The sequence below is a fragment of the Triticum dicoccoides genome, chromosome 6B (assembly GCF_002162155.2).
Source record: "Triticum dicoccoides isolate Atlit2015 ecotype Zavitan chromosome 6B, WEW_v2.0, whole genome shotgun sequence".
Classification (NCBI taxonomy): Eukaryota; Viridiplantae; Streptophyta; class Magnoliopsida; order Poales; family Poaceae; genus Triticum; species Triticum dicoccoides.
In genome coordinates, this window is record NC_041391.1 from 208,776,298 (window position 1) to 208,801,668 (window position 25,371).

Sequence of the window (25,371 nt, forward strand, 5' to 3'; positions counted from 1 at the left end):
GACCTCAGCCACAATGGGCGGCGCACTGTGCCCACGACGCCTACCTGTGCGGCTCGGAGACGGCAGAACCGCCTGTCAGCGGGAGAACAGAAGACGGCGAGAGCGCCCCGAAGGCGGACCCGTGGGAGTCGGCCCCCTAGAGTCGGCCGGCCCCTCCCACGGGCCCCGCACGCCATTAATCAGACAAGACGGGGAATGGCGACAGTGATCGTCCGCCAGACGGCGGCACTGTTGCCATGATCCCATGACCAAGCCAGCGTCATCAGGAGCACCGCTACAGTACCAGGCCTGTTTGCGGGGCCTGCCAGTCGACGGGCCCCAGTAGTCGGCGGAGAAGACGGCGGCCTGAGAGACAGACGGCCGGGACCCGTGCCCAGCCGGATTACCATTGTATCCCTAGGGGGGCAGGCCTATATAAGCCTGCCGGGGCACCCATGCAAGGGGGATAGCTTCTCTAGTATTAGACCCGATCATATAGGAAGGAGGGAGCTAGCCTTGCCCTATCCTACCTCCAGAAAACAGCTCTAGGAGCAACCTTGTAGTCACTTTGCCATAGTGATCATGCAGAGACCCCGGAGAGCAGCAGTAGGGGTGTTATCTCCTCGGAGAGCCCTGAAGCTGGGTAAGATCCGCCAGCGTGCATGTCTTCGCCTCATCCTGCTTCCGGGCACCGGCGACGTTCTACTCGCTCCCACCATGATAAGCCATCCTTTGGCATATGTCGTACCCAACCCCCGACAACTACATTGTAAACCTGTGATGTGTTTGTTTGTTTCTCTTTTAGAACGTGGATAAAATATTGGAGAAGAGTACCCCGTTATGCAATGGTAAAGCAAGTAATGCAGATAAGGTTCAAGATAGTGAGACATCCTTGTTGGTCTCCAAGAAAGCTGATAAAAACTATATTGAAGACATTGAGACAACCCCAAAGTCCTGTCTTGATGTAGTGTTCGAGTTACTGGCTACTACTGCTGGCACCAGCTCTTCGAACTCATTGCCTGAATCAGTTCGGCTTCTTGAGTCACAACTTCAAGTTGAAAGACATCGATTAGATGTTATGCGACAGGAAGCCGAAGGACTGAGGAAGTTTCTGCAGAATTCAGATGCATACTTTTTGGTGCAACAGCAAGTGCTGGAGAACTTAAGCGCCAAAAAAGAGAAAGTTAATAAGATTGCTAAGCATCTTGCCAGCATTATGGGTACCCAGGATATTGTTTCTTGAGCTCTTCTGAAGTGGTTTCAGTTCTGGACTTGTTTTGCTGCGGCGTTTATATGCTGCTGTGTTCCCTATATTTGCACTGGTGGCGAACTTTGATGCCCAGTGGATGTAATATGTGTAATAGCCGTGATAGCCTAGCGTAAGTTGCTTGCTTATTTATTTCCTTATTGTCTTGTTTATTTCTTTGCTTGTAGTCAGTGCAGTTCTTTTTCCGCGGTTTGCTAGTGGCCACAATAACCTATTTTTTAAAACTAGGCCACAATAACCATGGGCTACATATTTACTGTAGTTACCATTTCCCTCCTACGGGCCGTAGAAACAATGGGCCTTCTACGTGTCGTAGAAACAATGGGCCTTATACGGGTCGTAGACACAATGGGCCTTCTACGGGCCGTATCATCAATGGGCCTTGTACGGGCTGTATGATCGGTTGGCCAAACATGGGCCAATAACAGACCGCATAATGGCCGTAAACGAGCTAGAGTTGGAATCGTCTGTTCATGGGCCGGCCATAACGGGTCGTCGTTAATCGGCCGTATTTGATGACGCTATGAAACGGCCCAATGTATTGACGGGCCACAAAACGGGTCGACTGTAACCTCGGGCTGAATTTAGCCCACAAGCAGAAAATGACAGTAACGGGCCGTAAGTAAACGAATGATGGAAATGAGCCCAAGAGTAAATGGGCTATGAGAAGGCCGAAAGATAACATGGGTTGGAAACGGCCCAACGGAATAACGGGCCGTTAATGGGTATAAAGTGATACACTATTCATTACGGGCCAGTTTCACCATGGGCCGTTAATGGGTATAAAGTGATACATTGTTCACTGCGGGCCAATTTCACCACGGGCCGTTAATGGGCCAAGAGTTACAAGGGCCTCATATGGGCCGAAAGACGTCATGGGCCATACATGGGCCAGAAGTGAAAATGGGCTGGAATCATATTGGATGGCCCAGATGACGCTACTGGGCCTAATTTGGATAGGGCGTAACGGGCCTTGGGTTAGCAGGCTGTAAATGGGCTATATGCGAACAGGCCGTTAACAGGCTTTCCATGGGCTGGCCCGCCACCTTTTGACCAAGTCAAAGGGGCCGGCCTTTTCACAGGAATGGGCCTCTATTGTGCCCTGCCATGTGTCGACGTATCATAGGCGCCTTCTGTCCAATGAGTGGATGACATATGTCCCAACGATGAGCCGACACGTGTTTCCTCCGGCCAATGATGATTTTACATGTGGAAAATCCCCATTGGTCGGGGCTGTTAACGGGTTATCGGATCCAAAACCCGACCTGATAGCTTAACGGCGTTCCGTTACGGTGGATGCCACGTATCGGTCACCCTTGACGAAAGCACTTCTGTGACGCGCGATTTATCGTCATGGAAGTGGACACTTCCGTGATGATAATTTTGGTAATGTCATGGAACACTTCTACGACAGCACAAGTATGACTATCTTGATTCTGTCATAAAATCATCATGGATGTACATGCATGACAAAAAACGCGACCTACTGTGACAAATACGTATGATCACGGAAGTGTTTTTTTTATAGTGTTGGTGGTACGAGATTCAGAGGGCAACCTAATTAGAGCGCATGCCTTGTGGTATTGTTTTGCATCAAGTGCTCAAACGATGGAGCTATACGCTATTTGGGACAGGATTCAACTATCTAGAGACATGGCTTACTCACGGATATGTGTTGAAAGTGATGCTTAAGAGATGGTTAGGATGTGCAACTCTGAACTTTCAGAGAGAACAGCGAATGCAGCTGTTTGCCATGAAATCAAAGAGCTTTTAGGAGGATTTATGAGATGTGTTCTGGTGTTTGTGCAAAGGGAAGCCAATGAAGCAGCCCATCAGTGTGCAAAGCAAGCTACAGAAGAGATGAGGAGATGTTTGTGATACATTATATACCTCCTTTCTAAGCTAATTGTATTCAGCTCCTGTGTAATCCTTCTAATTGAGTAATAAAGCTCTTGATTTGCAAAAAAAAAAAGATGCCCATGTAGTTATTATGTTAGGAGGATGCCGCACCCAATAACTAATGAGCGAACGTTTCCTCTACATACTTCTTGTTTTATTAAAAGAAAGGCCTTAATCAGTTGCTACGCTCAAAGCCAGAAGTCACATCGGCTAAACTTAGAGCCAGAAAAATCACACTTTGAGTACTACATTCATCTGGATTTATTAGTCTTTCATCATATTTTGGACCGAAGTTGGATTACACATTTAAACTAGTAAAATGTTAATGCATGTCATAAAAAACTATATTGTTTGGTTCCTATTTAAATCTAGTTTTTAATTAGATTATTTTTATATGTGTAAATTACAATTTATTAGTTAAAATATGACCTAAAATACGAGAGTGACTAGTAAATCAGAATGAAGGTAGTACCTCGCAATGGACGCATGACAGGGACAATGACATCAGGGACATTGAACAGAACGTGCGGAAGGAGCAAGCACATAGTGCCGGCCTACTCTCTTCAGACCTGCTATTTGATCATGCATACGATTTTTATACTTCGATTTACTAAGAGGTCTCATTCGAGCTCATTTATTAAACCCTTCCATCGTCGCGCAAACGGCGCACGAAAGGCTATGCCACGTGTCTTTTACTGTGACGAAGGGGAAAAGGTTAAAAACGCGTCCAGCCATCGATCCCCTCATTTTCCCCATCTCCCATTTTCTCTTCCCTGAGTGGCGGCTAGGGTTAGCGCGATCGCCGCCTCATCCCCGCACGCAACCTCTCCTTTCGGCTCTCCTCCGCGGCTCTGCATCCTCCTCTGGCGGCATCCAACCCATCATCTTCTCCTACTTCCCTCTCTTATTCTTCTGTGCCTCGACGAGGTGAGCAAGCCGGTGCACACACAAAGGGTGGTTGCGGCTGCGGCTCCGATGCGGGCGCCGTGGAGGTGGAGTCGGAGCTGCAGCAGAAGGAGGTGGACGGCCGCGACAACAGCTTTAGCTTCTATGAGTTCCATCACCTCCATTGCTATCTCAGGTTCGTTTCGTTGCTTGCTTGCCGTTGGGTCCAATCGGCTCTGTTTTGGTTGCCTGGTTCGACGGTTCCACTCTACCTGCGTCGATCTGGCATCTGTTTGGATTTTGGATCTGGAACATTTAGGAGGTTGTTCTGGATTGCTACGCTCTGTAGTGACAGGATTCGTGTTTCATATATTGCAAGAGATGAAATTGAGAGGCTGATGTGAATTGTTTGTTTGTAGATTTTGTTAGTTATAGGATTGGATGTTTATGAAGTTTCTCTTACTGTCCTGCAGGTTAGCCGATTGATGTATTTGATTGCTGGCCCTTTTGTGTTGGCTAATGGTGGCGAGATGAAATAAGAATTAAACCTGATGCTAGGACAATAAGTATTTGTACTATAGATCCACTAAGCATTGTATTGAAATGGCAGGCTACATATCTATCTAATATGCATCTGTGGTACAAGGTGAATCTTGTTTCCTGACAGAGAACAATAAAGATAAGTTGGTGACACAAAGTACTGAATAAAATACACTTCTAATGATCTATATAATGTGAAATCTTTTTGTATGTGTAGATTTATCGAATAATATCATAATTCTGATATGTAGTTTCCTTCTGTTGGGTATCTCACGTAGCATGATATGAATCTTCTGAACAATTGGTTGCAGAGTTCTTGTATGTGTCTTGGAGTTCCAAACTTCACATTCATTGAGCTTAATTTTTATATATCGCTTATGTCGTTCCAGTCATGCAGTCGCAGGTTCTCCATTTCATGATTTTAATAGTTGAAGGGGTGAGAAATTTCATGGCAAGAGCCATGGTTTATCTCAGATGTGTAAAGGGAAATATATTTGTTGACCCAAAAATAACACTACACTGTTGCAATTTCTCTGTTGAAAAGGTATGCAGAAGCTAATAGTACACAAAATATTTCTGTCGCCTAGAGATTTACTGGTTGTGTAAAAAAGCACCCAAAACTGATTGAAAAAAGAAATAGATGCTGCTAAGTTGTATCCATTTGATATTTAGGGATGTCGCAAGATTGTACATATTCGGTTCCAATAAGAATAACATTTATCCCAACCTATGTCTTTGCAGTGCCTTGACGAAAGCAAAATTGGCCTCCCGTGCTATGATGACGCGAAGAATGGGACAATTTGCTCGATCAGTTTCAAATCAGAAACAAGAAATTTGAGAAATTCGTTGGATAAGTACTGATATGGTGCTTTTCTAAGAAAGTAGGCATACTATATATTTTTTCCTTACATACCACTATGCTTTAGTAGTATTGGTATTTACTTTCTCATTTGCACAATGATATAGTCATTTATGGGCCTTTACCAATGAAGTGGTAATATTAGATACGATTTTGCTCTGCGTACGATGAGAACCATGTACGATTTTCATACGACGTGATCTCACTCGTCCCTGGGATTGAATGAACGGCTGGTGATGATTGTCGTACGGAAATCGTATAAAATGCATCGTACGTGTAGCAGGACTCTATTAGATATGGGTAATTGCGTCATGGATAATTAATTAATTATTGGCTCGTATTAACTTTGGAGCATCTTCAAATTTCTCGGTTATGTTTTCTAAAAGTTTTCCCTTTGGTATAAATGAGAAGCTAGAAAACAATATTTGTTCGCTGGCAAGTAAAATATGGTCCCCCCTTCTGTAACTTCTTAGTGTATTCTGTTTCTTTCATGGGAGTTCAATTAGACACAGTCGTTGTTGCTTTTGTATGCTGGAACTTAGCCAAAGGAGGTTGCTTGGTTGATATATTATCTTAAAAAGTTCTACTGAGAATTTGGAATGAAGTGCTTGATTGGAAATCCCTAAGCAAAACTTTGGTACTGCTTCATTGGATATCGGTTACATTATGATGTATTGCAAATTTTTGTACTACTTATTTGATGAATTAATGCTTCTACATATTTGTAGGTTGTGTTAGTTGACTTTGTTGAAAGAAATGAATAATTTGAAAATAGCTGGCATGTTCTCTTAATCAAGATTATTTCTTGGTGCAGATTATATGATTATTAATGCAGGTCCATGCTCTACTCTGATGGCTGAGGTTGGATACACTTGCTACATGTTTATTTAATTTTATTCTACTGGAGGATTCAAACTCTAGACTGATGAAGTGGTGCATTTTGAATTTTCTTCTTAGATATTGTGAATGTTCTACTGAAGGTATCAATAATAATACATACTTTACATAGTCAAGATTCATACTTTCCTTATTACATGTTGGTTTATATCCCCTACATATGTGATGTGTGTTTAGCTTATCGACTATTCTTAAGTGAAACTTATGTGGTATTGCAGGACTAACTTTTCTTTAGACAATTTTGTAATCTTTAGTTCATTTTGGGTCATTTCCATTGCCTGTTAGTGTTTTTCGCTAGAGTGCTTTGCAGGCAGTTGTTTGAAATAGAACCTTCCAGCCATCTTACTTCTCCAATAGTACTTTCTTGTTGAGTTTGGTTGGACGTTCTCCAAAGTAAATTTGGGAGAACAATAAACCATACTTTCTATGTTTTGAAACTAGAGCTGGCCATGATTAATTCTTTTCAAGTTGATAGTCTATCAGAGTTTGAATTTGCTTTTGTATAGCAATATGGAAGTATATTATTTCATCATATTTTCCTAAAGTAGCTTCTGATTTGTTCACATTTGTAGAACTACACAATCTGCACATTCCTTCTCTTCTCCTAATCAACTTCATCTCAAATTAGGCTTAATCCCCTGATTAGCATTCTGAGCTACTTAAATTTCTTCGCCCACATGTTTGATTTTGGTTTTTGTTTAGACATGACAAATGTTTGCAAGTTATAGACGCCACGCCTGCCGCTGTCGGGGAGCTCCTGCCTGCGCTGCAAGCCTCATGACCTTGCAAACTCGCTCGTGCTGCTTAAACGATATGGCCTCTCCCTACTCAGGATGGACTGCTTTGTGCAGATTCACTCTTCTTTGCCTGAAGGCTCCTGTGTATCCAGGACCGGCACAAGGAAAATTCTGGGATGAAGTATGTACCATTTTCTTCAATATTTCATTTCCTTAAATATTTCATCAATGCATGGGTATAAACTGAACATTGTATATTGTGACCTATGTAGGAAAAAAGCGAAAATGCAAATAGATGAGAAATCCTAACTTATTCCTTTGGCCATTTCTGTAGCCAAAGCTATTGGCTGGCCAACACAAAGGAGCTGAAATTTCATAGCGACAAAAATAGGTATTTAATATATTTTTCAGATAGTTCTCATTTAGGGTAGTGGTTCTAGGTTTATATTCAGAATTGTTCTTTTCTGTAAAATTTTCTTGAAGAAATATGTGCGTACTGCTTCTAGAATTATATTGTACCATATTTTACCACCACCTGCCTCAACTTTTTGTTCCGAAGGTTGATCTTAATTTCCTGATATTGTCTACTCCGTATATTTCATAATAATAACTGATAATCCCTCTCTAAATTAACCCAGCCAGATTGCTATGTAGACAACTCTTACTGAATTGATCTATGTCAGCTCATGCTCTCAAGCGGTCAAGAGGTCATTGTGTGCCAGTCTTCTCTACAGATTAATTAGTTTGTTCAACCCAACAGTCTTATCTACATATATCTAACCACATCAGGAGTTCTGACATGTTTATAGCTGAATTAATCTTTATACATATGGCAGGTGCTGGAGGTACCATGCAAGCAAGCATGGCGACCGTGATCATGTTGCAGTGGCTGGGTATATCCCCCCTCCCCCCCCCGCTAGCTGAGGATGGTGTCGGTGTACTAGAGTAGGGGTACCCTAGTATCCCGAACTCGTGCACGGGCAGTTGCAGCGCCCCGCGGCAAGGCTTGCCGGGTGACCGCCAAGACCCTCCGTGGTTTCCTTGAAGACCATTCAAGAACAAAGCATTCAAGATGAAGAGACAAGGCCCCGGCAAGAGGAGCTTGCCGGGAAGAGACAAGGCCTCGGCAAGAGGAGCTTGCCGGGAAGAGACAAGGTCCCGGCAAGAGGAGCTTGCCGGGAAGGCCACTCAAGGCATACCAAGAAAGCTTGCCGCGACGCGCCCTGCGTCCCGGCAAGATCCGGCAAGCGACAAGCTTCCGAATGCGACAAGACGACGACCGCGGCAAGGAGCTTGCCGCGGGAAACCCCCACTTCGTGCCCGTGCTCCAGCACACCTGCTAACGTGTCGCTCTAGGACTCTCCCAAGCACACGTGGCAGGAGGCTGTGCAGCCAGGGGTACGCGGTGGCAAGCGGAGATGAAGAGAAGGCCATCGTGGCGAACGGTGGCGCTCCTAACGGTCATTTTTTGCACTGTTTAGGCAGCTCAGACAGGCATTCAATGCTCTTGTCCCCTGCCGTTAGAGTTAGGTAGGGTGCACTGTGTCTACAGTAGCGGTAGCTGCACCTACCGCATCTTTTTCCATTTCTACCCCTCTCGTCTACGTTGCCACCTGTCGGTGACCCCTTGAGAATATAAAAGGAGGCCCAGGCGCAACGTAGAAGAGGTTCGGCTCATTCGAAACACCAGAAACACTCCCACACTCAGTCTGATAGCGTCCATTGCTCCTGAGTAAGGATTCAATACACACAAACAAGCAGCAGTAGGGTTTTATGCATCCGTGCGGCCCGAAGCTGGGTAAAACTGCTCGCGTGTACTGCCTCGATCCGCTCTTTGTTCAACCTCCGCCCTCACCGAATCGAAAGGGGCTCGGTCCGCCGATCCCCATAGGTGTTCGTGGATCAGTTTCCCCGACATCTTTGGCGCGCCAGGTAGGGGGCGTCGAGATTGTGCGAACCCGATCCGGCGTGCACGCGAGCTAAATCTTCATCGTCTTCATCGACATGCCACCGAAGAAGAAGGATTCGGAGGCAGCTGTTCCGTCCACGTCAAGGCTCAGCTGTTCTTCATCGTCATGGCTCCTAAGAAGCGGGCGAGCAAAAGAACGATGCCAATGCGGCAACAGAAAAGCTAAGTCATGTGAAACTTTAGATATTTCCTTTCTATATAAGGTTATCCGCCTCGGAGATCTTGTTCTTTGTATGGAAAACCTGTGCGCAGAGGAATCAACTCGTAGCTAGTTGCGCCCTTACTTTGTTTCGAGTCCGCTCAACAACTTAAGTGAGTTGCAACTAGTTGCGACAAGGTTTCTTGTCGGTAGCGGCACCGCCAGCAGGGTGCTGACGTCCCGCACTCAGCGCTCGCGGCTAAGGTGCCTGCGCCGACAAGTTCCCTAAAAGCATAGGGTGAACATACAAAGAGAGGTTAAACAGGAAGATAGCATGCACTATTTATTTGAGATTTCTGCATAGACCTGTATGCCAAGGAGCCTTCTCGGGGCTAGTTGCGCTCCATGTTGCCTCGAGTCCGCTCGGCAACTTGTGCGGTTGCGCTAGAACCAAGAAGGTAAACCTTTCCGGGAGGCGATGTTCCCGAATAGCCGCTAAGGGCCCGTTCCCTCAAGCGCTGCTGGCTGGATCGTACGCACCGGAAAGCATTCCAGCAGGCATAGGGAATATGTAGCAGAAGTCAAAATTCGCAAGCGAGTTAAGTGCACTTCAGATGCTAATCACTTGTCATGTTTAAACGCAGTTATGGCCCGGGGGCTGGCAACGCCCTTAGGACCAATCTTTTTGGTGTCAAGAACGACGAAGTTCTTCGCCATAAGCCTTTCGAGCAATGATCTTGCCAGGAGCCGGTGTCAAGAACAACGAAGTTCTTCGCCATAAGCCTTTCCGGCAATGATCTTGCCGGGAGCCGGTGCCAAGAACGACGAAGTTCTTCGCCATAAGCCTTTCCGGCAACGATCTTGCCGGGAGCCGGTGTCAAGAACGATGAAGTTCTTCGCCATAAGCCTTTCCGGCAACGATCTTGCCGGGAGCTGGTGTCAAGAACAACGAAGTTCTTCGCCATAAGCCTTCTCGGCAACAAGCTTGCCGGAAGCCGGCATCGAGAACGTCAAAGTTCTCTGCCGAAGATAAAAGCCTTCCTGGCAACAAGCTTGACGGAAGCCGGCATCGAGAACGTCAAAGTTCTCTGCCGAAGATAAAAGCCTTCCTGGCAACAAGCTTGCCGGAAGCCGGCATCGAGAACGTCAAAGTTCTCTGCCGAAGATAAAAGCCTTCCTGGCAACAAGCTTGCCGGAAGCCGGCATCGAGAACGTCAAAGTTCTCTGCCGAAGATAAAAGCCTTCCTGGCAACAAGCTTGCCGGAAGCCGGCATCGAGAACGTCAAAGTTCTCTGCTGAAGATAAAAGCCTTCTCGGCAACAAGCTTGCCGGAAGCCGGCATCGAGAATGTCAAAGTTCTCTGCTGAAGATAAAAGCCTTCCTGGCGACGAGCTTGCCGGAAGCCGGCGTCGAGAACGTCAAAAGTCTCCGCGAGAAACATAAGACCTCCCGGCAACTGTCGGTGTAGCGAAAACCAGGGCTACACTAACCGCCGGGCATGGGCCACGACTGTATGCAATTACGCTAAAGAGGATCCATCTTGGCCGACAAGCGCTACATCGGCAAGCAAGACTCAAGCTACCTTCCCGGCAAGCCAGTATCGCTGGGGGCTGCGAGTGCCAAGAATCGTCCACGGCAAACCAGAGTTGCCGGGGCTGCAATATCAGATAAGTCTTTCATCCCTCATCATGCATCCTCTTATGGACTGGGGAATGCGAAACCGCGTTTCTTCCCGGAAACTGCCGTGCTCCCTCAACTCTAGGCCCTGGGGCTCGTTCTCAGGGCCAAGTTTGGTCGTAGTCGCGGCAGCAAAGGGATGAAACGAGGAGACCGCACCCACCTCGTTTCTGCCTCCGTCAAAGGCGTGAGAAAGGTCGAGCGACGTGGGAAGGCGGCAGGGCCTGTTGCCGGGAGATGAAATGTCTGTCCGAGGGATACCAAGGATTTGCTCCTTGGCGTGGGTTCAACTCGCGAGACAAATAACCCGGCAAGCATCCCCTTTTCATTAAAAAACATCCCACTCAGGTACAGTCCATAGAGGATGAAAAACATGAAAGAGAGGATTACAAGTTTTAGATACAGCTAAGGCCCAAAGGCTTACAAATTAAAAAGATAAGATGCCCGTAATCCCTTTCCTGTCCCTCTCTTCAGGAGGCAGGTCAAGGAGGCGAAAAGGGCAAAAGGAGTGCCTAGACGAGCTACGGGTGCCAGAAGACACCAAGAGAACATCCCGGGGGCCGTCCGAAGGCTGGACGGCGATGGCGGCGCTGGAAGCGGGGCTCGAAGACAGGGCGGCAGGACGTCAGCACGCTGTCGAGGGCACCACGCCCTCGTACTTCGACCTGACGGCCTTGTCGCCAGCTCTCTTCCCCTTCCGCAGCCTCCCTACGCCAGCCGCCCAAGGAGACGACCCCGGGGAGTTCAAGAAGCCGGCGACACGGATGATGGGGTCGCCGGTGCCGCGCGAAGCGGCGCCCGACGCCTAGTCGGACCCGCCACCCCGCCGCCCGCTACCCTCATCGTCGCTGTCGCTCTCCTCCTCGTCACTCTCGCTCGAGGAGGGGCCTTCGCTATCGGAGGAGCTGTCCACGCAGCACTTCGCCCGAGTGCCGAAGCACCCGAAGACCTTGACGGAGAGGAGATCGCCCTCCATCAACTTAAAATGGAGGGTAAACCCCTCCATCAGGCTGTGGATACGGGCGAACGTCTTCCACCCTCGGTCAAGATACATCACATTAGGGGCTGGGAATACAACGCGGACTCGCGTGCCGCTGATCCCACAGCCCCTCATGTGCAGTCTCAGTGTCTCGGGCGGGTCCAACTCCATCACGCTCGCAAACGGAGCTGGAAGCCGGAGGCGACGACGAGGCGCCCGGCGCAGCTTGACGAAGAACTCGCAGGGGTCGTCCCCTATATGGACCGCCGTGGGCGGAGGAGCCGACGGCGGAGGCGAAGCTGGCGCGCCGCCCCGTCCGCCTCTTCCCCGAGCGCCTCGACCTCGTCCTCGACCTCGTCCGCGACCGCCCCCTCCCTCTTCCCCTTATGGCTGGCTCTGCCACCACGGGCGCGAGAGAGGGAGAGATGCGCTGTCTGGCGGCGACCCTCGCCGCCATCGATGAGGGCCTGGGTTCCCTTTCTCCATGGCGAATGAGAGAAAGGGGAGCAGAAGCTAAAGAAAGGAGGAGATGAGAGAGTGCGGGTTTCTGAGCTCCCCTCCCGCTCTTTATAAAGAAGCGAGGTGGGGGCTCGGCCGCCCCGCTCAGCGAATCAAGGCACGGGAAGAGCAGCGAGTCGGGGCCAACCCGCTGCCTCCGCTCGCGACGGCCCAGTTTCCCACTTCCACCGCCCGCGACCCCAAGCGCATGGGAGCCGCGTGGCGGGGATGCAGAACCAAGACGACGGATGAGGCGGCCTCGCTTCCGCGTGATCGCGGGGAGTGGACGTCCCGAAAACCGCGCATCGGCCCCGACCAGTAAATGCATCACGCCCCCACACCTACCTCCGTTTAGGGAGGAGGGCGTGAACCGTCCCCATCATCGTGGCCTGATACATGCTCGAGGGGCTTAGCCCCGCGCACGCCGCCCGCGTCACCCATGACGCCGTGTTTGACGCGTGCCGTTCTGGGCGTGCGCGGTGGGAGCGAAGAGATATGCGGCGTGACCTAGGCCGCGCGTGCCCGTGCACTGTTTTGGGCCTGGCCCAACAGCGCTCGGCACCGTGTATGGCCCAGGCCCGGGGGCTCCTGTCGGTGTACTAGAGTAGGGGTACCCTAGTATCCCGAACTCGTGCACGGGCAATTGCAGCGCCCCGCGGCAAGGCTTGCCGGGTGACCGCCAAGACCCTCCGTGGTTTCCTTGAAGACCATTCAAGAACAAAGCATTCAAGATGAAGAGACAAGGCCCCGGCAAGAGGAGCTTGCCGGGAAGAGACAAGGCCCCGGCAAGAGGAGCTTGCCGGGAAGAGACAAGGTCCCGGCAAGAGGAGCTTGCCGGGAAGGCCACTCAAGGCATACCAAGAAAGCTTGTCGCGACGCGCCCTGCGTCCCGGCAAGATCCGGCGAGCGACAAGCTTCCGAACGCGAAAAGACGACGACCGCGGCAAGGAGCTTGCCGCGGGAAACCCCCACTTCGTGCCCGCGCTCCAGCACACCTGCTAACGTGTCGCTCTAGGACTCTCCGGAGCACACGTGGCAGGAGGCTGTGCAGCCAGGGGTACGCGGTGGCAAGCGGAGATGAAGAGAAGGCCATCGTGGCGAACGGTGGCGCTCCTAACGGTCACTTTTTGCACTGTTTAGGCAGCTCAGACAGGCATTCAATGCTCTTGTCCCCTGCCGTCAGAGTTAGGTAGGGTGCACTGTGTCTACAGTAGCGGTAGCTGCACCTACCGCATCTTTTTCCATTTCTACCCCTCTCGTCTACGTTGCCACCTGTCGTTGACCCCTTGAGAATATAAAAGGAGGCCCAGGCGCAACGTAGAAGAGGTTCGGCTCATTCGAAACACCAGAAACACTCCCACGCTCAGTCTGATAGCGTCCATCGCTCCTGAGCAAGGATTCAATACACACAAACAAGCAGCAGTAGGGTTTTACGCATCCGTGCGGCCCGAAGCTGGGTAAAACTGCTCGCGTGTACTGCCTCGATCCGCTCTTTGTTCAACCTCCGCCCTCACCGAATCGAAAGGGGCTCGGTCCGCCGATCCCCATAGGTGTTCGTGGATCAGTTTCCCCGACAGATGGGCTCGATGATGGTGCTCCTACCCTTACACATGTATTAGCTTCTGCACTGTCTCTTTGTCTCTCTATTACCTTGCCTCCCCACTTATGCTTTTAATTTGCTCTTTGCTTAGCAAGATTAATGTGAGGTGTTTAATTTATGTTCATAAACTAAAAAAATGATGCCTGGTGAGATTTTAGGTGTATCCACCAATAATAGCTTTTGGAATAATGTTAATACAGTTTGCTCTTTGCTGCCCAGTACTTATGAATATAGATTTGTTACTCCACTGCATGTTACTCCGTGTGAGGTGGGCTTAAATTTCTTGTTCAGGTCATGTGTTTCAAGAACATACATATGGATAATTTCAGATTTTTGGTCATTTGTATTTGGCTGTTTCATTCTTCTATAAAACTGCAGGTATATTCCCACATTGAACTCGATTATTACAATGATTGGGTTGATTTGGACATACTGTGCCTTGAATGACTTTTCCCGTTGGGCAATTCAAATGATGGAAGCCTCTTCGGACCCTTCCACCTCTCCGACCTCACCACTAGAGACTCGGATGCGAGAACCGCCATCAAATGATGGAAGCCTCTTCGGACCCTTCCACCTCTCCGACCTCACCACTAGAGACTCGGATGCGAGAACCGCCACCGCCGCCGCCGTGTCTGTCGGTGACGCTCACATAAGAATCCAGAGGCACTACCTTGGTCCTCTCCCTGAGGAAGAGGCACTACCGTGCGCCCATCTGGCAGCTACGACCTGTGAGGAAGAGCTGGAAAGGTCACACCTTCTTATATAGCTAGCAAGCTGGTTCCTTCTTCTTCTCTACGCGAGGTGGGACTAAACTAGTCTGTTCCTTTGCCTGAGCAGCAGCCTTTAGCTGCATGGGCTGCATATTGCAAGTTGGGCTGAAAATTTAACACAATATATGGACTTGAGGGAGCGGACCTTTAGCTGCATGAGGCCTTGGGCCAAACAAGTAATTGAGCAAAGGCCTTGAGCGGGGGGAGAGGGACTTTCATATCGGTGAATGTGATCTTTGTGGTCGTGGTGTGGTGCTTCTTATTAGTGTTTTTTCAGCATAGATGGATATTGGATGATAGGGGTTAGTGTATTTTGTGCACCGAAGGGCCCACATGTCATATAATCGGGCGACCCATTGGGTGACCCACGGGCAAGACCTTATGCCCGTATCCTACCCACGACTAATCGGGTTACCCATCGGGCTTACCTATGGGTGAGGATGACGACCCATACCCTACCCATTCGGGTCGGGTGCCCATGGGCGCGGTCGCCCATGGGTCGGATTGCCGGGTTGATCCGTGACCGTGCGGCATCATCCACCGTACTGCCACATTTGTTTCATATTTTTTTCCATGAAAACAGAAACGAATGCAGAAACCCTGAAAACAAATATGAAATCAAATACTATCGAAAACAAAAGTGAAGCGAATATAACACGGACACGAAGACGGAAGCGGGGTGTTCATCAAACTAAAGGCCCCTTAAACCATAGACAGAAAAACAAGGAAACCAACAAAGAAGTTTAACTGATAAGATGATTACTAAATATTATGATATAGGAGGGGCGTTTGGCTCCTAGGAGCACATGCTCCCAGGTGAACACTAACGCGAAAAAAATAGTAAATGTTTTCAAAAAAATCTGAATTTTTTTGTGGATGGTCATGTTAGTGCCGCAAGCATGCTTAACAATTTTCATGCGAAACGGAGCAGCAATGTTTTGTCAGGAAAAAACTTACTTGGGGGTAATATTTGGTGCTCAACTTTTTTGATTTTTGCACAGGCCAAAATGCTTAATCTGTTTGCCTTAAAATTTGCAGGTAGCATGGATGTGACTTAGAAAACATGAAAATTTTGTCTTGATTTTTTTGACATTTCAAAATTTATTTTTGGGCCCGGGAGCACGTGCTCCCGGGAGCCAAATTGAGTTTCCGGATATATCATGGCTAAGGATATGTCAGCCATGGCGGCATGCTCAATTAGGGATTCTGCTAATGTGTTCATGCTCTTTTTTCTAGAGACAAGTGCTCATGCTCTATGTAATAGTAGTATTGTAGAAGTTTGGCCATCTGGGCCATTCTGCTCATTGTATGTAAGGCCTAATAGTGTGTTTTTTGGGCTACAAAATATCCACGTGCTCATATTCAAAACCGAAAGCTCCGCTTGTTCCATCGGGAAAAAGTCATTTCGTTTTCATTTTTGTTTCCGGATGGAAAATTTTGTTTCCACTTCCATTTTCCTTTTTTTTCCTCCGAAAAAGCGGAAAGATTCCGCTCCATTTTCATCCCTATTCAGCGCAATAGCTAGCTCGGCTGCTGCGTCCCTCGCACGATGGTGCTCCGACTGTTAGTTAGATCCCCCACAAATGTACTGTTCTTTTAATTATTGTAGAAAGCCTGGTCCAAGCAAGCCCGGGAACCCCCAGAAAACTATTTTTTCCAACAACTATTTTTGCCCAAAAAGTAGCACCATTTCGAATAGTAGAAAATCTTGGAAAATCAAAAATATAATATGGATGAACTGATTAAGAAAGTCAAGGAAACGCATATATATAGATACAGATACAGATAGAGATACAAATACAGATACAGATACAGATAGAGATACAAATACAGATACAGATACAGATATAGATAGATATAGATATTTATTACTGGTTGTTGCCAGTGACGTAGCCAGCCCAATAAACCAGGTGGTCCATCAATAAAAATATTTACACAAATTTGTTTATTTTTAAAGAAATATTTTTTCACTACAATATATATAAGCTATGGAGAAATTCCAGGATGGTCCATGGACCATCCTGGTCACCCCCTGGCTACGCCACTGGTTGTTGCCTAGTTTATGAATGACAATAACCAAGTGAACAATGTAAAGCAGCCGAGAGATACACGGCGACGGCGCCTCACTGCTAGCTGGTCCAACGGGGATGTCACTGGCTTCATGTCCGTGCGGCACCATCCACCGTCAAACAAGTCCAATCATTTATTTTATTATATCAGCATCTGCATGTTATAGTTTGTCCCGCCCTCGCTCACTTTGCACCGCCAACTAGATCATTAGCCCCTTCGATTTCATCATCTCTTGCAGGGCTCCAACGTTGGGCAATGGCCTCCCAGGCGTGCAGCCTCCCGATCCACACCGCGCCCTCCCCCAACGCCAAGCCCCTGGACGACGACGACCTCCGCCTGCGCAGACGCCGCCGCCGCTGCCGTTGCATCTGCGCCCTGGTCACCCTCGGCGTGCTCCTGCTGCTGGGCGTGACCCTCCTGGTCCTCTTCCTCACCGTGTTCCGCGTGCGCGACCCCAGCACGCGCGTGCTCTCCGCCCGCTTCGTCGGCCCCGTCCCCAGCCTCGCCCAGCCCAACTTCACCGTGCAGCTCACCGCGGCCGTGCACAACCCCAACAGGGTCACCTTCTCCTACGCCTCCGGCACCGCCGAGCTCTGGTACCGGGGCACCCACGTCGGGGACGCCCAGGTCGACCCCGGCCGCATCCCTGGCAGGGGGGACGAGACCGTGCAGCTGGACATGACGGTGCTCACCGCCAGCTTCACCAAGGACATGGCGCAGCTGATCAAGGACATCGAGGCCGGGACGCTGCCGCTGGACGCGAACGCGAGGATCCAGGGGAGGGTGGCCATCTTCGGCGTGTTCAAGCTCAGCGTGGTGGCCTACTCCGACTGCCACGTCGTCGTCGGATTCCCGAGCATGGACATCCGAAGCCAGGAGTGCCACGACCACGCTAAGCTCTGATCGGCCAGCTTGGCTGTTTGTTCGTTTTATGGAGAGCGTGATCAATGGTTTGGGAGTTATGGGAGTTCTCTATCTCTATTCTTAATGAACGAATTGGTTGAATAGTCCCCCCACTTTCAACCGGTTTATTTTCAACCGGTTTTTCTTCGTCCCACCTCCCATCACCCCCCTCCCACCGGTTTTTCTCTTTCTCGTCTGGCCGACAATACCCAACGTATTTATGGTAATCAATCACAATTAATCCACGTATGGTAAGGCTATAAACTTAGAAATCTTAAATATGATAATTATAGTAATAAATCAATCCATGTATGGTAAGGCTATAACTATGAAAATTTTGAATATGGTAATTATCACCAGAATCAAAGCTTTCCAAAAAAGTTCTTCTTGCCATACCCTTCAATCGCGCCCTGCTCCATTCCGATCTCCTTCCCTCAATCGCTCCAGCTGATTTACTCTTTCCAAACCTAACCCCTGCCTGATCTAGATAAAGAGGCTCTCTCCTGCCCGTCTCATCCCTCCCTTGTGCCAACCATGGAAGAGAGGAGGGAGAGCACAGAGGAGCGCGCCGGCGATGCGCCGATGCTCGCTGGTTGAGGCATGGTCGGCGTGTGAGTCAAGAGGATCCCTGCATCTGTGGTGGTAGGCGATCCAAGGAAGAGTAGTCGAACATGAAAGCGATGGGAGGGACAACACCCTGCTGCCGGGCTCGTCCGCCTCATCGTGGCCGACGACCGTGTTGGATGTGGCCGAGGGCGGCGATGATGGAGGGAGCCGCTGGCGCTGGCCAGGCTCCCGACCGAGTCGCTGCTCCTCAGTGCCAGCCCTTTCCGCCGCGCCGGATCGCTCGTCATCTTGGGGACCCCGAAGGGATGCCGCCGGTGTGGGAGGCGCCCACGACAGTGCGGGCTGGGGACCGAGCGGCGGGGGACGTTACGGGTTCCGTTCTAGGGCTAGGTCGGGAAGTCTATCGTGTTTCTGTCGGAATATCTTGTGATCAATGGGTTTACTAAATTAATTTTGGGTCTATATTAAGGGGCACCGTCTATTCTTGTCATTCGAATTTGCATTCTTGCATCAGAAGTTCAAGAGAACTGTCATGAATAGCACAATGCCTTTCAGTTTGTAGACTGATAACTGTAATAATATAACTAGAGAGCATTTCCTATCAGATAAATAAACTGAACATCACATCTTTTGATTTCTGTTTGGCCTCCTGGGAACGTAGACTAATTTAACACGTCATTTTTCGGTTTATTGTTCAAAATTGTTTCACTTCACATGATCGTGAACATACATGATGTGTATGTATTTTTTAATTTTGTGTCTGGTGACCTCAATTTTTATGCCTTCTACAGGTGAGTTGCTAACAAAATTCTAAATGTACATGCTCCAGGTAAATTTCTGGACATATATATTATATCTATATGTCCTTTCTACGAGGACATAAAATGCATCCCTATTTTCTATCTACCATTTTGTAACCCTTTGCAGAATGGTCTGGGGAGGTTCGCAACATTGTCTACTCATCTGATCGGAGATCTGTATATGTTGTCGATCGTGTGACTCTATGGAACTGATGGGGAGGTACCCTTCTTTGCCTGGGAGTTATATTTGGTTTAGTTCGCTGAATCTGGTTTGGGTTTGCACTAATCTTGCGTACTAAGTTTTTAGTGTATAATCTGTTTGTAGGTCCCACTATTTGATTAGTGGACGCAACTGATGGGGGCATGGAGATGATGGCAAGGCATCACGCTGTGGTGGTGGCGAGGGGGCCATCGATGAAGGCGGCGATGACAGGGGCTGCCTACAAAAGCGGTGCATGGATGGGGGAGGTGAAGTGGCGAGGGCTGGGAAGGTGGAGAACGACAATCGGGGGAGATGGAGTGGTGGCAAGATTGGACGAGCTCACCTCCGGAGTGTGTGGGCAAGATTTCCTTTTCGGGTCGGCCGGCTTTTTTTTAAAGCATGTGCATGCATGAGTTGGGGCTTATTTCCAGCGGTGAACATGCATGGGTAAAACCGTTTTCTTTTGCGAAAGGGGAGGGGAGACAAAAAACGGAGGTGGGAGGGGGAGCCGTACATGGTGGGAGGGGTGGAAACCCTGGAAGCTGGGCCTGGGATGATCAGGCTGTCATGAACTGAAGTTATTTGTTTATAGTGTCACAAGTGTGTATTGTATAATTGTTTATATATTTGTCGTATATTTTATTGAATTTAGGTGTGTGTGCAAGGTTTTCATACCTTGAAATTATGAATATTGTGAAGTGCGAGCCTCTCTCTTCTAGAAAATCATGAAATTGGCTGACACGCCATTAAATAATTTGATGCCACATGCTTATTTTAAATGGCTAGAAAGCACAAGTGAAAACTTCTTTTGATTTGGTTCCTTCATTGCATGGTTTGATCACAATTTCTCAACAATTGAGAGATAGAATGATACTCAAATTATTCAAATTCTTACTCTACAAACTAAAAGAGAATAGAACCAAACAATGGTATATTTGTGTCCATGAAGATAGCTATCCAGTTCTAGCGCATGGCTTGACATGGGTTGCAGACTGCATTTGGCATCATCTTTACCTAGGTTTTCTTTGACCCCATCCTATAACCGACCTCCTTTCGATTAACTCATCCTATCGCCCAAGTCAACACCGACCTATGAATCCTACATATATTTATAACTCCATGGCAACCTCCATATATTTTTAGAACTCCGTGGCAATGCACGGGCATTTAGCTATGAGTCACGAGTGTATTCTTGTTGCATTTCACAAAACAATCGTATATATGAAGGTTTGGTTCAATTATTTTCCTACATATAATATTTTGTTGTTGAATTTCAATTCATGAGTCCCAAGTTAAATTTGGCACGCTGCTGATCTCTATATATCATCAACTACTTGAATCTTGTGTGTAACTATGAATTCAATCTTTTTATCAAAAGATATATATTCAGTGTTTGGGATTAATATCAATTGCATATAATGCTTGGTAGTAGTAATATCAAATTTGTCCATCAAATAAATCTTAAATCCTGTGTTTTTTTTGCCTATCAGTTTGATAAAGTCAGAAACGTGTATGTGGTTGAACGGTATATAATAGCCAGTTGCATGGAAGATATGTATGTAATTGCTAAATGTTTAATGTATATCATATAATGTGGGTAGCTCTATCAAGAATCGCACATCAGAGTTACCAGTGCATTCTTATTTGAGAAATAGCATGCGAAGTACTCGGACATCCATGATGGTGCAAGTGTCGCTTTTTTCGGGAAACTTACTAAGGACATAGAGTTCCAGCTGTTTATAAGGAATGTATTTGGCCCTTCTTAGAAGGGAAACTAGCTTGCAAACTTTATGGTCCAACTATCATTGAAATACCAACTGATATGTTACGAAATCTTCAACTTATATTCTTTAGGAACTTCATTTAAGTTGTACTGACCTCATGAGATTCCAATCTATGTTTCATAGTTTATACTCCTCACTATCATAAATTCATAGACTCAAAAGTTTGTTGTATATGTTTATTACTCGAGCATTGCAATACACTGCACTCGGATGATTTTGTCCACAGAAAATTTGAAGCTCCATGATTCGGCAAGAGGATTTGTGCAAGAAATCATGTACATCTTAAAGTTTTGCATCTCAAATTTGGTACCTGTGTTGAACAGGAGGAAGCCTAGAATTTGCTTCACAAACGGAACTCGTCAATATAGAAGAGTAACACCTAGATAGAATCAAATCTGGTCAGAGAAGCCAATTGTGCCTTCTTCCCGAGTGCCAAATGTAGATGACTAATGCTGATGACACCACTCGCTTCCTTGTTTTTAAATATCACATGTGCAACACAATGATGCAAAGCGAATTTCATGGAGGGGGGGATAAGACGTATTTGTGTGGTTGAAGGAGCACATGTAAGTACATATTTTGGTGAGGGTGGAAATTGAAATGCATGCTTGGAGAAACATAGTCATAAGCATGTGATGTACAAACTCCATATAATGATATTATGATATGTGTTTTCATAGATAATTTTATTTTTCAGGGCAACGCACGGTCATTCAACTAGATTTAGCTTCCTTGGATTAGGAATAGATCTAGAAGAAGGTGACGTGGTAGGGTTTTTTGTACCGTCCGAGACAACGAAACAATGACATGGAAGCTACATGCAAAATTAAGGGGCAATAGATTGAGAGGGTGAATGATGTATGGACAGAGAAGGTGATGAACGGCAAGTTTAATGGGAAAGGGCGGCTAGAGGGGTGTGTCATGTTTGTAAGAATAGAGAGAAGAATATGCTTGCATTTGTGTTGTGGTTGAACATTGCGTGCAATATGCTCGTTTCTGGGGAGGAAAATAAGTATTGTTTACACAATTTCATTTGTTGGCCCGTGGCAACGCACGGGCATTCTACTAGTAGCGTTAATTAATTGTCGTTATGTCTTGGTCTCATCGTATGCAGAAGAAAAAGATTGTTGTTATGTCTTGGTCTCATCGTGTACAAAAGGATCGTGTTTGTTTAAGTCAAGCGTTTGAAAACCACCAGGCATTGAAGCAATCTTTTTACAACCACAATAGCTATATGTAAGTTGACTGAATTTGCAATTTAGATAAGTCTATTTTGTGAGAGGAGTAAATGGTTGAAGGAGGAAAAAAGCTGAACGAAGAAAAAAGAAGCACGGCTGTTGGATCTTGTACACCCCACGTTATGAAAACGACCAGCACTAACATGATGCAAATGGTGAAGGGAAAGTAACAAAAAAAAAAAACTGCTCCACAAACCCAGGTTGATGGCTTAGATCGCTTTCCACGAGAATACAATGGTCAGAAAACATGTGCACGGGGGCTGATCTAACAAGGCGAGTACTTGGTGAATGTCCAATATTGTTGTGTTAGTCTCCAGATAATTAGATAGTTTATTGTAAAAACTAAGTCGTTCGTAGATTTTCATTTCTCTAGGTCATGATGTTTTCCCATTGACGCTGGGTGGACAGAACCAAGATTATATTAACGAGTAAATTACAAAGAAAATATTCATCAAACACCCACCAAAATGCATGTTCTCTGGTGGGTTTTTTTCTAAAGCATTGATAACTTCGACCCAGCTTGATGGTTTTTTGCAATCTACTCTATATTAAACGGCTAGCACTAGTGACGTCCAAGGGTAGTCCTTAAACCCACCTCATATGTTGGTCCGGACACTGTTCAATAAAATAACATCGACCCAACATGCCTTTTCAAATGCCCTCCATTTATTTGCAATTATTAGGACCGTCCCAAACCCAGTCCGGACAGATATGGAGCTATCCGGACATGTCTATCACGTCAGACCTGATACGTCGGCCCCACCCTAATCTCATCAAATCAACATTCGGCATGCTCTCTTCCTCATCTTCTCCTCTGTCATGTCCAGCCCGTGCCACCCGGAGCACCCCCCCCCACCTGACTTGCTCGTCATCCTCGGTCCTGACCCCAATCAGGTCACATTCCCTGACACGATCGATGCCCCAGACGATACCCTGATACCTCCTGGTCCGTCTAGCCGCCGCCATACACCTGACACAACTTTTCGACCGAATGTCCGAAAAGATTTTGATCCTTTTTGCTGCAAATTTATAGGGGCACCCGATGGACCCAGATGATGAGTTTATTTACAATGAGTTATTTTATTCGTCGTCATCAAACAAAGTTGATGATGACTGCAAGTTGACAATGACGATGATGAGCATCCTCGAAGCAGTGGAGAAGGAAGAGGAGAGTGTTCTCAACTTCAAGGGTTTGATATCGGGGAGGATAATTGTTAATCGAAATAAGGCAAAGGGCCATGTTGATCTCTACAACGATCATTTCAAAGCCAACCCGATATATCATGAGGGTTTCTTTCATCGTAGTTGACGGATGCGCAAGCATCCATGTGTTCCCGCGCATAGTGGAGGATGTGAAGGAAAATGATGGTTACTGCATTGGAGTAAATGGATTCTCCTCTCCGGAAATGCACTGCTGCTATGAGAATTATTGCATATGACACTGCTGCATATTCCATTGATGAGTATGTTTGGATGGCAGAGAGCACATGCATTGAATGAATGGTCGGATTTGCCGCCGTGGTGGTGGAGGTGTTTGGACCAGAGTACTCGAGAAAACGAAATGTTGAGAACACGGGAAAGCTTTTGGCCGGAGTACTCGAGAAAACGAAATGTTGAGAACACACGAAAGCTTTCGGCACTTGGAGAAGCAAGAGGCTTTCCCGGTATGCTCGATTTCGTCAATTGTATGCTGGCAATGGAAGAACTGTTTGTGTGGTAGGTTTGCACGTGCAATACCAAGGTCATACCAAAGATCCCACCATGATACTGAAAGCAGTGACATCATAAGGACTTGTGGATTTGGCACCCTTTCTTTGACATGCTAGGGTCTCACAACGACATCAACGTGCTTCAATGATCTTCATTGTTTAAAAGACTTAGTGGTGGGCAGGCTGAGGCCGCGATTGTGAAGACTATCTCTGAGCCCCAACATAATAAAGAAACTCACTTTGTTGCAATTCAAAAAGGTGCTAGGAAGAATGTAGAAAGGGCATTTTGAGTGCTCCAACCTTGTTAGGATATTGTTTATGGACCTGCAGATACATGGAATCTCGATACATTGTGAGAGATGATGACTTGCTATTTTATCTTGCATAACATGATTTTGGAGGGTGGGGGTGAGGGTATACATAATGTTAATTTTGAAAAGTATGGAGACCATGTACACCTCCTACAACAAGAGCCAGAGCATGTTGCTCATTTTTTGAAGATGCATCGGCAAATTCGAGATCGAGAAGTGCATCAACAATTACTCGATCTTGGATCATTTGTGAATTCATCATAGCAAACATTAGATCTGTGACGTTGTTTAAACTATGTACTTTGAATAATTTTTAGGTTCAAATTGTGTATTTTTAAATTTGTACTATTTATTTCTATGTTCAATCTATATCTAGTATTCAACAAGTTTGGTTTTAAAAAATAGAAAAGGCGGAAAAAAGGGGTGTGGACAAATAGGGGAGAGGGGAAAAGGGGAGGGTCGTTGTAGGAGAAGGCAAATGGGGCTCGACCCCCCGTCTACAATGTTGAGACAAATTGGTTAGGAAGAGAGAAAGAAAAGGAAAACAGTTAAGTTTTTAGCGCTAATTAAGGGGTACTCCTAAGGGATCAGACAACTTATATGCCAATAGTATCTAGAATCCTTTTTTAAGGAGATCTAATATCTAGATTCATTGAGTAGTCTTATGACTCATGTCATTTGGGCCATAATTCAGGGAGTTCATTCACGAATACCAAACACAATGTGTTTGCCTGTCCCGCAATTGATCATAAGAATTCATTTCACAATTCCACAGAAAGGATTGGAATTCGCTCCCTTTTGGCCGCAATCTGTCTAGCCACCGGCTGACGAGCAGATCTACTACTTCTTGCCGGTGCAAGTACCGGCTTCTCTGCCCTCCTCCAATGGAAGGTGCCAAAATAGCAGCCAAACAACATGACAATCATTTCATTTCACAAATCCACACGACAGCCAAACAAGAAAATTGGATTTGGAATCCAAATCCCACCAAATGAAATCCTCCCAGGAATCTGTTTTCATTTCATTTCCACTGGATGAAATGAAACCAGGAACCTGTGGGCCATAGGATGTGAGAGAAGTTGTCGCAAAATC

The 25,371-nt window shown here is 46.9% G+C and overlaps 1 protein-coding gene and 1 long non-coding RNA gene across 2 annotated transcripts; both read left to right on the forward strand.

The window, feature by feature from the left end:
* The first annotated feature begins 16,950 nt into the window (after nt 1-16,950).
* Nucleotides 16,951-17,770, forward strand: LOC119319997. The gene has a single exon (XM_037594148.1). It carries the CDS (start codon nt 17,021-17,023, stop codon nt 17,666-17,668), a length of 648 nt encoding a protein of 215 aa, XP_037450045.1. The 5' UTR covers nt 16,951-17,020; the 3' UTR covers nt 17,669-17,770.
* A 1,438-nt stretch (nt 17,771-19,208) lies between these two features.
* On the forward strand, nt 19,209-19,926 carry LOC119326432. The gene is made up of 2 exons (XR_005157984.1): nt 19,209-19,255; nt 19,361-19,926. It is a non-coding gene; the product is annotated as an uncharacterized LOC119326432 (long non-coding RNA).
* Nucleotides 19,927-25,371: the final 5,445 nt, after the last annotated feature.